The 14,941-nt window shown below is 39.3% G+C and overlaps 1 protein-coding gene across 3 annotated transcripts in view; it reads left to right on the top strand.

The window, feature by feature from the left end:
• Positions 1 to 14,941, top strand: part of erbb4b (erb-b2 receptor tyrosine kinase 4b) — a 289,951-nt gene that overhangs the window by 208,185 nt on the left and 66,825 nt on the right. For 2 of the 3 annotated variants that reach the window (XM_019353299.2, XM_019353298.2), the window contains exons 13-16: positions 3,182 to 3,317; positions 7,018 to 7,111; positions 12,884 to 13,038; positions 14,171 to 14,215. In XM_019353299.2, coding sequence (XP_019208844.1) covers positions 3,182 to 3,317; positions 7,018 to 7,111; positions 12,884 to 13,038; positions 14,171 to 14,215 — 430 coding nt within the window. The remainder of the gene's footprint in view (positions 1 to 3,181; positions 3,318 to 7,017; positions 7,112 to 12,883; positions 13,039 to 14,170; positions 14,216 to 14,941) is intronic. The other variant, XM_005451921.4, reaches the window with a different exon arrangement.

The raw sequence follows: 14,941 nt of genomic DNA, 5'->3' as shown, positions 1-14,941 counted from the left end.
ATGTTTTCTTTCTTTTTCTTTCCTTCTTGTCTCTGCCCTTATAATAATTGTAATCATAGCCTGAGCTTTTGTCTTCCTTCAGTCTCAAAAACTCTCCTGCCAGGGCTTTTGTTAGTCAGCCATGTCAGAAACATCTGAAGTTAAGATATGTTTTTGATCTTGTTGTATAGTTAAAAAGCCATGCAACCACCACTTCCCCTTGTTTACATCTTGCACCAATCATTCTCCCTTTTCCTCATTTCTTTCTGCCTGGTCAGTTTACCTATGAGGCTAGAAGCATGAAAGAAGTGGTTTTGTCTCTTGCGAAAGACTTTCATCCGCTTTCCTTTATGTATCTGCATCTTTTTGTCTGAATTTTTAAGCGTTTGGAACAAGGCTGTGGCTATGACACTAAGGCATAGTCACTGGCTTGCATGTAGCCAGGTTCCCCAAAACAGCAGGGGACCCTTTTGTAACCATGTTCTGTAACCACTGGCTATCGAGAAAAGAAGAGAAGAGAAAGAGAAAACCTACAAGGGGGGAAATCACGTCAGATGCAGGCGGGATGATAAAAGTTCACAGTGTTTCTGTAGCGCCGTCACCGCGTTACTTCAACACTCATTTTGTCACTGTAATGTTCTGAAATGTAGCAACCTCTGTACAACTGAGTGCTAGAGGGGGACAAGAGAGAGACAGAAAGAGATAAGAGATCCAGGCCATTATAGAGCAGATGTAATGGCCCCAGTCAGTCGGTGCTATATGAAAAACATTGAGGCAGAAACATAGAACCGATTGTTCACTACGAATGAAATGAGAGAAAGGGGCATTTTCTTTACATGATTGAGTGCAGCAAAGTATATCAGACTTACAAGTTTAACATTTGTATCTTCGTATCACAGGTGGCTTTTAGTATTGCTTTACATGGCTATCCAAACAACACTTGTTTGTGCTGTAAATGTGACGCTAAGCACTTGTGTACTGAAACCAGATGCTGTTGCTAAGAAAAACAACTTCATAATATACAATCATAGTATTCAGAAGCTGTATATTTGATTGCCTTTTCAAATTGAAAGGCTTAAAACCTTAAAATGATTTTTTCTGTAATTATTTGTAAGCACATCTGCATGTGCTTCCTGAATCTCACTCTTCATTGTTTGCACAGCAATTTTACAATGAAGCAACCCAGCCTTCTACTTTTCTAATCAGTAGCGGTTTTAGATACGGGCGACACGGGCGGTTGCCCGGGGCGGCATCGTGATGGGGGGCGGCATCACGGGCGTCGGCAAAAAAAAAATAATTTAAAAAAAATGCTCGTACTCATGCTGCCAGCGCATATTGGGAATGTCATAGGGACCGATCGGTTTTCTATCGCCCATTTGCTGGGAGTAAGGGCGCCCTCCGTTTGCGAGGTGCGCCTGCTGCTTGCGGCACAGGGAGGAGAGGGCGGGGCGGCGGGGGATTCTCTGGCTGGCTGGAGCAGCATCTAATAACCAACTCGCAAAATAAAACAAAATAAAAACAAAACAACAAACACGAAAACACCGGACATTACGTGAGAGCCCTCGGTGCGCCTGCGCGCTGCTGAAGTCAAAGTAAACTTTGTCGTCTCCGCTACATACAGTCCAGTATATAGAGAGACGAGACGACGAGGCTCCAGTTACAGCAGTGCAAATAAACGAACAATAAATATAGTAGAGTAAGAAAATAAATATACACTTTAGGACTCGGGGTAAAGGGATCAATAACAATTTAAAATTTATAATTTACAGTTTGATGATTTAAAGTCTCACACATAACCCGTCGAAAGGGGAGGGAGACCTGCTGCTTCCAAATAGAGCACATTTCATTCATAATGTTGTAAATCCAAGCCCATTATGTATTCATGATTTGAATCCTGGGTTGTGTGAAATCCCAGAAATACACCCTAGACAAAGTTAATCTGTGAACTAAGGTGTAGGTCTATTAGGTTATGTTGTGGTGATCCTCTGGTTGAGGGATGGGTGTTCATACTGGAGTGCAAAATTAAAACCAATGGAAGATGGACAAGAAAAGTTCAAAGCCATCAGGTGCTCAGTTTAGAAAAAAGAGAAAAGAAGAGGAGAAGAAACGAACAAATGATACAGGTAAACAGATGTGTCATTGGATAATGGCAGGTCATCCTGAAACAATCAGAATCAGAATACTTTATTAATCCCTAAGGAAATAATGTGGGTTACAGTTGCCCCAAGAAGAAATGGTAAAAATAGTAACAGTAACAGACTAAACTCCAAACAATACATTATGTTACAGATTTTAATATTAATTAGTCATTGTCAGTTGTTGATTTGTCCTGTTCTCATTGTATGACGAATTATGATGGCTGTTTAGTAGCCGTTTGCATACTATGCATACTCTCTCTCTCTCTTCATATGTGTGTGTGGACAACAGTTTTATGTTAATGTACAATCCCTAACATGTTTTGTGTGTGTGTGTGTGTGGGGGGGGGGGGGGGGGCGCCAGAGGGAGTGTTCGCCCAGGGCGCCAAACAGGCTAGGACCGCCACTGTTTCTAATTGCACCATATCAGTCAGTACTGTAGACACACTGTGCATGCAGGCCATTTATATTAATAGAGAACATACAGTATACACCAACAATGAACCAAGTCCTCTGATGAATTGAGTTAATCAATGTGATGTTTTTAAAAAGTTTCTGGGATACATGAGAGCATTTTTGTGGGAGGAACTAGGTTGTCTTTTAGTTCATCCAGGAGGATAATTATTCTGTCACTCTTTAGTGTACAGCATATTGTTTGACAATTTCTTGTTTACCGAAGAGAAACCGCTTTATCCCAGAGCACGTGTTTCAAACGCACACCTTTTTCCTGTGTCTTGCTGCAATTACTCTTGCCATTGTTTAGGAAAGAAGTCCCCAGAAGAAGAAGGAGGAAAAAAAGCTAGCTTTTATAGGCCAAGGAAATGAACATCTGCTCTGTGGAGGCGGAGAAATTTAATGCAAAAATAAGCCTTCGCAAATTGCAAGCGCCTTAGTAAATCTAGCCCTGTGTCTTTTCATAAATAATAGGATTATTTGGCTAATTTTATACCCAGCTAATTTGGGGGAATTTAGGGTTTATTCATTGCGTCTGACACTGAGTCATCAAAGCTCAGCTGCATGCTACATGAGTATAATCCTTTGCCTTCTTTGTTTATATGTGTATTAAGCAGCCAAGGAGCACATGGTGTGTGACCCACTGTGTTCAGATGCTGGATGTTGGGGTCCTGGCCCAGACCAATGCCTGTCCTGCCGATATTTCAGTCGTGGACGAACGTGTGTAGAATCCTGCAATCTCTATGAGGGGTGAGTCTTGAATATGCATGCACATATATATTCAGATATAGTGCTGGTTTGTGGCTGAGTTTAATTGTTGCTACTGGACTGACTCAGAGAAAGCAGATGTGGCATTGTTAGTATATATAGAAGTATATATGTTGTCCTGGAATACCTGCTTGAGAGTCTGATTAAAAAACAACAACAACAACAACACCAAACAGACCAACAAACAAGCAGCATTTGTAGAAAAAATAAATATTCCGCTTTTTTATTATAACAAATAACAGTAAAGTGGCCAAAATCAGACCAAACAAGTTACATTGTTACAACTAAGCCAGCATCGGCTTGACAACACTGATAAAAAAGCCTTTTATAATCAGTGACACTTGTGACAAAACACGGTTTGTATGCTTCTCCCTTAGACTTTGCTTGATCAGGATGTGTTTACCACCAAAGTTAACTTTATTTTGTTAAGGTGCCAAACACATCTTTCTGCTGTTGTAGTCTATAAAAGTCCCCACAAATGCTTAGTTAATGATTACTCTTCAGCTTCTTGACAGTCAAATGGGCTAGAGCACCACGGAAACACAGTCACTCTCTGGGAATTTTCATAAGTTAGGCAAAAGGAACAGCAGCAATAGCCCTTTTTATTCTTAAGTGTGTTCGAGCCCCTAAGAGCCATAACTCTCTTAGACTGTGCCAAAACAGACACGGTGTATGGTAAATGGGTCATATGAGTGCCACATCAAAACGTTGATTTAACATCAGAATGCTCTCATGAGTGTCATGTACGGTCAGTCCTTTACTTATACAGTTATAGCAACAGATAGTGATTGTCATGTCACCAACTTGAGGCTTTTGAAGTGACGGGCATCTGTGTGGCAAAATGTAGCTACTTAAAAAAGTAAAGGAAATATATTACCCTGTTACTGCCAAGAGGTAATTTATTTAACTTGAACATGTTTATGAACGAAATAAAACATGCTCACAACAACTACGTGAGAAAAATTTGTTTAGTTTTGTTCACTGCCCTCTGAGGTGTCTTTTATTTTCTTGGTTCATTATCTTCCAAGAAAAGCTTTTAAAGATGGCCCCAAACTCACCGATTAAACAGCATGACAAGAAATGTATTTTGTATTTTATCAGTTCTTAAAGAAAAACCAATTTTTTCCAATAGATTTTTGTCCTGATTATATTTCTGAGCAAAGGAATATAATTGCATGTTCCAGGGATAGTTTATTACCTTATTCAACAGGAGGCCAGTCAGTAGGCACACTTGACATCTGGTGGCAAAATCATCTGAGAATATAGCTCTGCTATAATGGTACTGAAGTCAGCAATGGCAGGAGGGCGCTGCATGCCTCTAAATACACGATTAATCAAATGCATCAACAACTACCGAATGATCTTATAAATACTATCAATAAATGCAGTTTTAATTTGACTTATTGATTTTTTTTATGCTTTTTTTCATTAGTCTTATTTAATGAAATACATTGTGACATATAAAACATTTTGGGACATTAAAACAGTCCTCTATTTTTAAGACCTGATACACCATCTGCTCATCAAAACTTTACCTGAACAGCCCGTGGCGCTTTCATTTTTGAGTTAAGCAGTACTGTTCTGTTTACTGGGCATGATATTAAGAGCCAGAGGGTGAAAAGAACAATTTAAAATGTGGTGCTAATTTTTAGTTTAAAAGGCACCCCTGCAGAGTGTCATAACAATAGAGGTCCCCTGACTTTAAAAGAATATATCTTGATGCTATCTACCTCCTAATGAAAGATCTGCTCCCCTAGGGAGTTTTATTAATGAAATTTTAGATGTTTTTACCCTGCAGAACAGCTGGGATGATGCTTTTAAGTTCTGTCCCAACTTGATCACAAAAGTTTGGTGGCCACATTGGAGAGGACAGAGGAGGACGAGGAGGTGTTGCTAGGGCAGGGGGGCTAGGCGTGTCACTGCGTGTCACAGTCACTGCTTGCGCACGGGGCCACGCCCTGCCTACCTGTCCACCTGCACGTCAGCGTCACCTACACCATCAGCGTCACCCACACTGGCACATTCACCAAACCCAATAATTCTGTGAATCCAGTCCAAACCCTTTGCCATATCCGCACAAGCACAGCACTTTCCATAGCTCCAGTATTTTATGTTAACACTGGTTGCCCTTTTATTTTTATCTGAACAGCATGTATCAGCCCAATCAAATGGACTTTTGTGGTTTAAGTGCATGTTGTTGCAATTTTCTTGGGTTGCTGTGGCTCAGGAGACAGAGCAGGTCAACTACCGATCGGAAGGTGGTGGTTCAATCACTGCTCCAGCTACAGCACCCTTGGGCCAGATACTGTTTTGCTCCTGATGCATTCATCGGAGTTGTTAGATAGCAATCACTTATACATAAAAAAAGTGCTTGTATGAATTTGTGTGTGAATGGGTGAATGAGATGTGTTATATAAGCACTATGAGTGCTGAAGAAGAGTAGAAAAACGATATATAAGAACCAGTCAATTTACCAGACATGATCATTGTGAGGTTTAAGTACCTAATCAGGGAGCGATTTCTTAGAGTTTCTACAAAATGTAAATAAACTAAAATCAATTTAAACAAGAACAATATTTATTTTTATTCACTTGAAGTGTGTTGCTTTTTCTTTCCCTATAACAAACAGAAAATAAAAGGAATACAGCAAATACAGGAAAACATATCATACCAGAACATTATGCAATGCCCTAAACCGTAAGTATCCATGATATCTTCCAGCTACATTGCAGCCTTTATTATCCCAAACAGCATGCGCTCAGACAAAAGCTTACCTTCCTTGCCTCTTGGAAGGTTTTATGAAGGCCGATGAAGCATAATTAATAGTAATATGATTTAGTTCCCACTGGGTTTGCAAAATGTTTTTCTATAGCCAAGAACATTCTGTGTTTCCTCACTGGCCAAAAAAAGTACCCCAATTTAATTTTCTTCTCCTGTAGTGACGAAGGCAAAGTGCCAACTTAGTAGCAGTTTGGTCAAATTTAATGCCTTTTTCTAGGCCACTCTGGTGTTGCGCAATTATAAAGGGATTGGAGAAAGTGAACAACAAGACATTTTATTTGATTGATTTTTGAAAATACAGCACCCCTCCCAGGTCCTGAACCTTTTAACAGCACTGATCCCCTGAGTGCTGGTTTCAGCCTTATGGATAGCTAACAGGTTATAATGCTTGTGGGTATCACAGTTGCATGTATGTTTATGTGTGTGTGTGTGTGTGTGTGTGTGTGTGTGTGTGTGTGTGTGTGTGTGTGTGTGTGCGTGTGTGTGTGTGTGTATATCACATGCTATATTATAGTATATTATTGCTCTTGGCAGGGTTCCCTCTACTCTGGATTGATTGATCACTCATTAAAAGCAACAAAGCTAATTCACAAATGTGCTTTACATAAAGAAAAGGTCATTGCATTGTTTTGTTTGTATATGTATATATACATATATATATATATATACACGTTGTCCCTACAAATAAAGAGCTGACTTGACATTCTTTGATTTTACAAGGACATATCAGTTCAGTTAAAAAATAAATATTAGTGCTGTTTTTTCTTTATGCCAACTACCCCAGCAAAGAGACACATTTAAATAAAGTGGTTGCTCCCCAACTTGTTTCAAATTAATGTTTCTCTTTCTCTTGTCATCCATCAGACTGACTCTTTCTCTCACTTTTCTCCATTTCTGTCAGGGATATTCGAGAATATGCCAATGGGTCAGTGTGCGTAGAGTGTGATGCCCAGTGTGAAAGAGCTGACGGTGACTCTTTGACCTGTCTTGGGCCGGTAAGTTTTTCATAAGTAGTAAGGACAGTAACAATACTGTATTTCTGAAAAATGAACTTTACTACGATGTATAATCAAACCACAACATGACAGATACCATGATAACATAAAAAAAAACATTGGAGGTTGTAGTTGTTGTAATAAAATAATAACTAAATAAATAAATAAAAAGGTCAGAATAAGGAAGTGTATTTGTATTCCCAGCAAACTTTAACTGTGCACTATTTAAAAAAAAGACCCCATGAAATTATTGGAAGATTCTTTTGGTAGCAGCTGCAAATAAAAAAAAAAAAAAAAAAAAGAGAGAGCGAAATTCCTGACCTTCATTTCTCTGTCTCTTGCGAATACAACACCCACAGCCACATTAGTCCCCTGACCCTGCTCTTTCTCTTAAAATCTTATCTTGCTGTTTCAGAGAAATGGATGATTCGCGACAGATGCAAGCCAGCGGGTCCTTGTGCTGTCTTTTGTATCCCATCACACCCTGTCTGACAATCTTGATCACTATAGTTTAAAAGTGTGGAACCCCTCCAACCCCCCGTCTTGCCATCCCACCTCAGACACGCACAACAAAAACAACAATAATGTTTGTGATTAAGTGTATAAGACACGACAGAAATAATTAGATAAGATAAGATAAGATAACCTTTATTAGTCTAAACTTGACTCCATCCATGACCTGGCTAAATCACTACGGTAACTTATGCTGAACACGTAACCTGGTTAAGACCAGTTGATGTTCAGAGTTTTGGTTTATTTTTTTACAGTGTATTTTAAGTGTGATATAGATTATTAGCTTCACATGGAATGTAGAAAAATATTGGCAATGCACACAGTTACATGCGCTGCACAGTTACAGTAGCTTCATTAACATGGAGACGAATCAGGATGTTGTGTGTTGTCCTTCTGCAAATCATGCATGTTATATACAGATTTCTGCTTTATTTGGTGGAATAGACCGTACATATGTATCCACACACTCCTCACCAATTCCTAACAGAATAGTTTAACCTTTTGTCAAGAACATACGTGTTCTGTGTCAGCCCCTCTTACAGTGTCATTTTTTTGATTAGTATATTAGTCTTTCCCTCATCAGGTCTGCTTGTTGTTGACTCACTAATTTGCGCTGCTCTCTGTAGAATGCGGGTCACTATTGAAATTAATTGGCTGTGTCTGTGTTTATAAATTAGGGCATTGTTAGTAACTTTCTGCTACTATTCACATATTTTTTTGCAGTTGTGGCCTCAAACTAATTTGCCCCACTTAGTAAATTTGGCCCTTAATCATTAGATGATAGCCAGCCGGTTCACATAGTTCAGAAGAGAAAAAAAAAGGAACACTTAAATTATTGTTGGCTCAAATGCTGTTGCTGAAGTAGATTTGTTGTTTTCATTGTCTTGGTTGTCCACTTCATGCCTCAAAAGTCCCCAGCCCAGTTTCAGTACTATAAAATGATCCAAAGACCTTTCCAGTCCAACTTTTGAGAACAAATATTGCAGACAAAACAATTATGTATGAACTCCTTGAATAAAATGTGAAATGAGTAGCTGCAGGAGCCACATTCTTATTGTCTGAAACAAAGGTCGTCAGAAATGATCTAAGATTGGAATAATCCTTCAACCTGTTGGAGCGTGTGTCGATGTCATATGTGCAGCGTGGGAATCCAAATGGATTACAGCAATCATGTTATAACTACAGATCCCGTAATAATTGCTTACAGCTTACAGAGAGTGATCTAATGGAGTTAATGCACTCTAAAGTATAAAGACTGAATTTCTCATAATATTCATAATTATAGCCTATTCTGTGGACTAAATAAGAGCTGATGTTAGATCTAGTGTGTTTACAATTTTTATTAGATTGACAAACATGCTCAAATCATTCAAAGAGTGGAACATTCATTCATTTTTACAACAGGCAGTTAAGCCAAAGTCATGTTGATGTCAGACTGAAAATCTCACCAAGCTAAAATACACATTTGAAAATAAATTTGAAAATAAACCTACTACTATAATTTTATAACCTGGAAATCCAAGAGTGTTTTTCTCCTGACATAACTGATCTTTTTAAGCCCAATATAGCCTATCATATTTCTTGTAAGTGTAAGTTTAAAAAGGAGGACAGGTTTAGTATTTGTAAATTCCAACTCTGCCAAACAGATGAAGAAGCACACATTATAAACTGTGAGCAGCATCCAAACTTCACCGTATATATTATAAAGATGGAAAATGCTGTTGTTCTCACTCCAGGTTAGGAATTATTTGCTGCCTCAGACGGAGGAGTTTAGGTTTTCAGGGCCATGTTACTGATGGATTTCTGCAGCATCTGCAGTGATGTGGACTGTCGATTTACTCTGCATTTCTATACAGTACACAACTTTAGCGACACATGCTGGTTAGCAAAAATTACAGAAACAAGCAGCAGATATGAACTTCCAAACGGTATCTGGGTTCAACGTTAGATGCAAAACACGGAGCTCAACCATTTGAGGGGAGCTGAAAGTGCAGTGGCTACTCTTCAACGTCTAAAGAAGCAAGTTGAGGTGTTGCCCATTTGACTAGGGCACCTTCTGAATACTTCCTATATCAGGTATTTACATCAGATACAACTGTAAGGAGATTTCAGGCAGACCCAGGACACACTGGAGACATTATGTCTCCCAGCTAGCTTAGGAAAGCTTTGTCATACGCTGAGAAGAGTGATGGAGTGAAGCGGACCAGTTAGAAGCTTTCAGAGCCTCTTGCTCTGTGAAAGCTGGTTTATGCTACAGCGTCCCCATGACCCTAAATTGGATAAGTGGTTAAGAGGATGGATGGAGTTATTATCCTATTATCAACTTATAAATGACTCTCTGCAGCACTTTGAACTATCTTAATCTTGAATGTCCAACATACCCATCCTCTCTCTGACACTATGCAGTAGCCATCTATGACCATAGTATAAACTTAACACACAATAGTGTCAGTGTAAGAAATGTTTTGTGACTCATTCAAGTGACTTCCTCACTGTCAGCTGACAGCAAGGTGCCTCATTTGCATAATCACTAAAACTAGCACCACTGACTTAAAATGGGCTGTGAGGTCAGTTTCATGATCATTAATATATAAATTGTCAAGGGTGATTCTTTCACCATCTCCTGGTGCTTTGGTTGCAGACATTCCTCAACTCTGTGTGAATCGTGCTCATGGCCAATGGTCATGAACAGAATCAACATTCTGGCATTTCCTTACCTGAATGGTTAAGCATGCAGGAAGTAAATATACATGTGCATAGTTATAGTACATAATAGAGATTTTATTTAAGTTCATGTGTCTAGTGATGGAAAAAAATAGGCATACACTTATACTGTAAGGGTACTACACACGTTCTTTTGTGCTGGCAGACTAATTTATATTTACAGCAGGATGCTTAGGTTGGAGCTTTAGTTGCCCCAATACCCTGTTGGACCAAACACCATTTGCTTGCTCTGTCACATAATTTAGCTTGTTGATGTGATGCCACAAGTGCATACACACATACATACAAATATCCATGGGTGGGAAGACACTCAGAAAATCAAAGCGCCAAGCTCAACGCTAAAGCCAGCGAGAGCAGCAAGACTTTCACTTTGCATAATTATCCCCACGGTGAGAACATTTTCGCACACACAGAAGCTATAAAGAACACATGCAGAGGCATTAGTACATAGGCACCCATATAAAGTCTATGCAAAACACTACTTCTTGTTTTGATTTGATTGACAAAGCAATAATACACATAGAGACAGAAGGAAAGATATGGCTTTTCCTAAGAAAATTGATTTTTATGTGTCTTTCCTTCTCAGCTGCATTTGTCGTGCAGAATATTCAGTTCAGTGTAGTTTTATGCCAGACACTGTAAGATAAAGATCTCACAATATTATACTGTGAAAGCCTGTGATTTCTTTTTGTGACAGTGGGAGCAAAAAAGAAAAAAAAAAAACTTTTAAGAGGAGGAAACCTCTAACACATTCAGACTGAAGAAGAGTAGCCATCTGCCTCTAACTGCTGGGTTGAGGGAAGAGCAATAGAGCAAAGAAGAGCATAGAGAAACAATTAAGAACAAACAATATAATAATAAACATTTGGCGGATTAGTGGGGCCTGAAACAACAGGTCAGGAATATGAAGCTCAGGAAATTACCCTTGGAAGAAAATGAAGACGGAGGGAAAAAAGAACACAAACTACACAAGGGAAAAGTCACCAAGTTAATGACATGCAATAGTAGCGTACAAATGCATGGGAAGTTATAGAGAGGAGAGTAGATGGCAGGTGCTCAGTTAGTCATTGGAGGTCCTCTAGCAGCCTGTAGCTTACAGCAGCATAACTAAAGGATGGTTCAAAGGCAAGAACCCTAACTTAAAACTTCCTCAATAAGGAAAGTTTCAAGCTTAATCCAAAAAATGGTGAGTGTCTGCCTTCACGCACGCTGTGGCTGAATGTTCTGCCTCTAGATGTACTTTTTGGTAACTGTTGGAACTACAACTAAGCCTTCATTCTGTGAGTGAAGTGCTCTTTTTGGGTGTTGTACTATGAGGTCATTAAGATATGATGGAGCCTGGACTTTGAGGCCAGGGAAAGGGAGGATTTTAAAGGATCCAGTGGAGATCAGTTTAAATGAGAGAAATGTTAGTGTGCCCTGTCAGTGTCATAAATATGCTTCATGTCATCTGCATAGCGATGCAATGGAAATGTATTGTTTTCTGTTCAGTTTCAACCTGTGTAACTTCATGACTAACTTTAATTTATGTTGCAAAGAGAGCTTGAGCAGTTCAGTTGGGATGGATTTGATTGTTGAAGTTGGCACATAGAGATCTACAGGAGAGAATTATGTGTCTGTGGGTCATTTTTTGTTATTTATGGTGTATATACAAGTAAGAAATCAGTGTTGTTTATGTGACTCAAAGCTATGGCTGTTTGCTCGCTTTCGAACCATTGTGCTTATGTATGTATGTTGTCTGTAAGTACGATGTTCTTTAGGCCTGCTGATGTTTCAAGGCCCATCTGTGAGATTCTTTCGCCTCTCTTCCTCTCCCTTCCTACCCCCTCCTTCGCCTATATTAGCTCCATAAATCCTGTTCTAGGCGGATTGTTATGGTCATTGTGTGTGCTGTGAGCGATGGTTATTATCTGCCTGCTCTGCTCACACAGCTTTATGATGCTCGTATGCTTTCTTCCTCTGCTCCCAGTTCTCTCTCTCTCTCTCTCTTACTATATCTTGTTCACCCTTACTCTCTCTGTAAATCTGAATGTCCATGTCCAGTCTCTCTCCTTCACTTATTACTCCACAGCACTTCTTTTTTTATTTTTCTCATCTCTCCTCCACTCCACCAGTTTCACCTTCTGTCTTTTGCCGCTTGTTATCGCGTTTTCACTCTTAAGCTTTCACTACTTCACAGATGTAAAAGAAAAATCATAAGTAACTAACACTAACCCACAGTTTGTCCAACTTTATCCTTCCTATTTGTTTAATGATATCAGAAAAATCTAAAGTATATACTTGCAGCAAAGGATGCTGAAAGTAGAAACTGAAACCTTATCAAGTGATAAAAAGCTGTCAAGAGGAAGTCAGACTTACCAGTGATAAAACTAATCATACTTTCATTTTACAAATCTAACACATATGACAAAATCAGTTTAAAGAAGTTCTGGTCCATACATGGTAAGTTTTCATGTAGGAAAATAAGGTTTCACAATTAAACAAACAAGAAATAAATCAATAAGAATCCATGTTTTTTTTTTTCTTTTTACAAAGGGCCCAGAGCATTGTGTGAAATGCCTTCATTTCAAAGACGGTCCAAACTGTGTGGAAAAGTGTCCCGATGGCCTGCAAGGTGCCAACAGCTTCATCTTCAAGTACGCTGAAGCCAACAACGAATGCCATCCCTGCCATGCTAACTGCACCCAAGGGTAAGTGCAGACAGGAAAAGGACAAGTTAGAGATGTGGGGAGTAATCAGCTTAGAGTAACGTCATCACAAGAAGTGGATTTGCACACCACTTGCCCCGCAAGCAGTTGCTACATCACTGTTTTATTTATTTTACCAAAGTGACTAGTTACTGACAGAATATTCATGCTATATTTTCTCATGCTCTTATTGCAAGCAAAATTTGACCTTCATATATTTAGTGGTTGAAAAGCACATGCTCGCAAAGCTCTCGCCAGCCATAGTCTGCAATCATAAAATTATAGTCTGAACGTCTTGCAAGACAAGTGAGATAAATAGAGAAGTGAAGCAGAAAATGAACCTGAAGAGAAAAAAGAATGAAAGTAAGGGAAGTCAATACCCTGCCACTCTCCACTGCTCACTAGCCACTGATCGCTCAATGTAATATTCAACAAGGTTTGGAAAGACATCATTTTGTATTTAACTCCACGGGGAGTTTATGTCACTTCCCTGTGTGTTATTTCTCCTCTTGTGAGTGACAGCATCCAGCTCACTTAAGCATAACAATGTTGTCGTAAATGGAAAACACCAGGCTGACACTGTCACAGGTACAGCTTCATAAGCAGGGCCGCTTCTCAGAGAAGCAAAAAACCCAACAAGCTGATGGAGGGGGAGGGAAGGGATACATATTCTGAGTGGGAAAGAGACAGAGCCGGAGGCTTCCAAACATTCAAAAGAGCTACTAAATTTCAGAGACAGTATATGTGACGTGTGATGCCACTGAAAGATTAACACAAGGCGACTGGTGAAACATCCAACAGATTTGGTTAGTTTTCATTAGAAGTCAGCATAACTTTGTAATCTGTCACTCTAAAAGTAAACTCTTAGTGAGTTCTAAAGCAAGGCTAAAAATGGTAGCCAACAAGGCTTTTATTCACATTTGTGCCACACTTAAGGCATAATGCGTTAGTCATATAAAAGGTATCGTTGTTGTGTTGGCATCTGCTCTACAATGAGCAAGCAAAAACATCTCTGATAGGCAACACTTTCTGGCTAATTTTGGCTGCCCGTGTGTTATGGTAACATTTTTATACATGCAATATTAATGTTTGAATAGAATAAAATACAGCATTTGTCCTGTATTTATTTACTAAGGTGCATTGGACCGAGACTTCAAGACTGCATTGGCTGGATGGACAGGTACAAAATTCCTTTTCTTGGATCCCTCTTTTATGTGCTTACGTACAAACACACCTAAACAGAAGTACACACACACAGACACACATAGAAGAACCATACAGTAAGCAAAGTCTCTGATTAATGGATAGCTCTAAGGCCCCCAAATCCCTGTGAGGTCCTTAATGCTTCTCTGTGCACAGTTGTGTGTGCGCACGTGTGTGTTTGCCTGGTTGTTGATAAATTGATTGTGCTTTAGCATTTGTTCTGAAGCTGGGGGGAGAAAAGGCAAGAAAATGCTCCTCATAGTTTGCAGCAAATAGATTCAAGACTTCATAAGTGAAGCAGTTTGCAATCAAGTGGTGCTAAAAATTGTTGCGTGGCGTTTTGAGGGATGATTAAAAAAAGAGGCTGGTAGGCAAGAGGAACACTTCACTATTTTGCAATGACTCTGGAGATTTCCAGTACATCAAAAAGAATACTATATACAAATTTCAGGTAAAAGGTAAATGCAATGGGATGACTATCAAAGTGGGGATCAAAAAAAGTGAAACGAAAAAAACCCAAGTCATATCATTCAAAAGACTAAATCTACAAGTGTGTTTCTGAAATCATATTTGGGAAACTGCCAGCAGGATGAATGGGGACTGCAGCAGATGGCTGAAAGTAACTATCAGCCGACCTTGTGAAGAGATCAGCTTTTATCAGATCTCTGATAGCTCTGGCCAGGATGTAGCTGTAGCCACAGCT

The sequence above is a fragment of the Oreochromis niloticus genome, linkage group LG16 (genome assembly GCF_001858045.2).
Source record: "Oreochromis niloticus isolate F11D_XX linkage group LG16, O_niloticus_UMD_NMBU, whole genome shotgun sequence".
NCBI lineage: Eukaryota > Metazoa > Chordata > Actinopteri > Cichliformes > Cichlidae > Oreochromis > Oreochromis niloticus.
The sequence above is the reverse complement of the archived record's forward strand: the minus strand, read 5'-3'. Positions and strand labels throughout refer to the sequence as shown.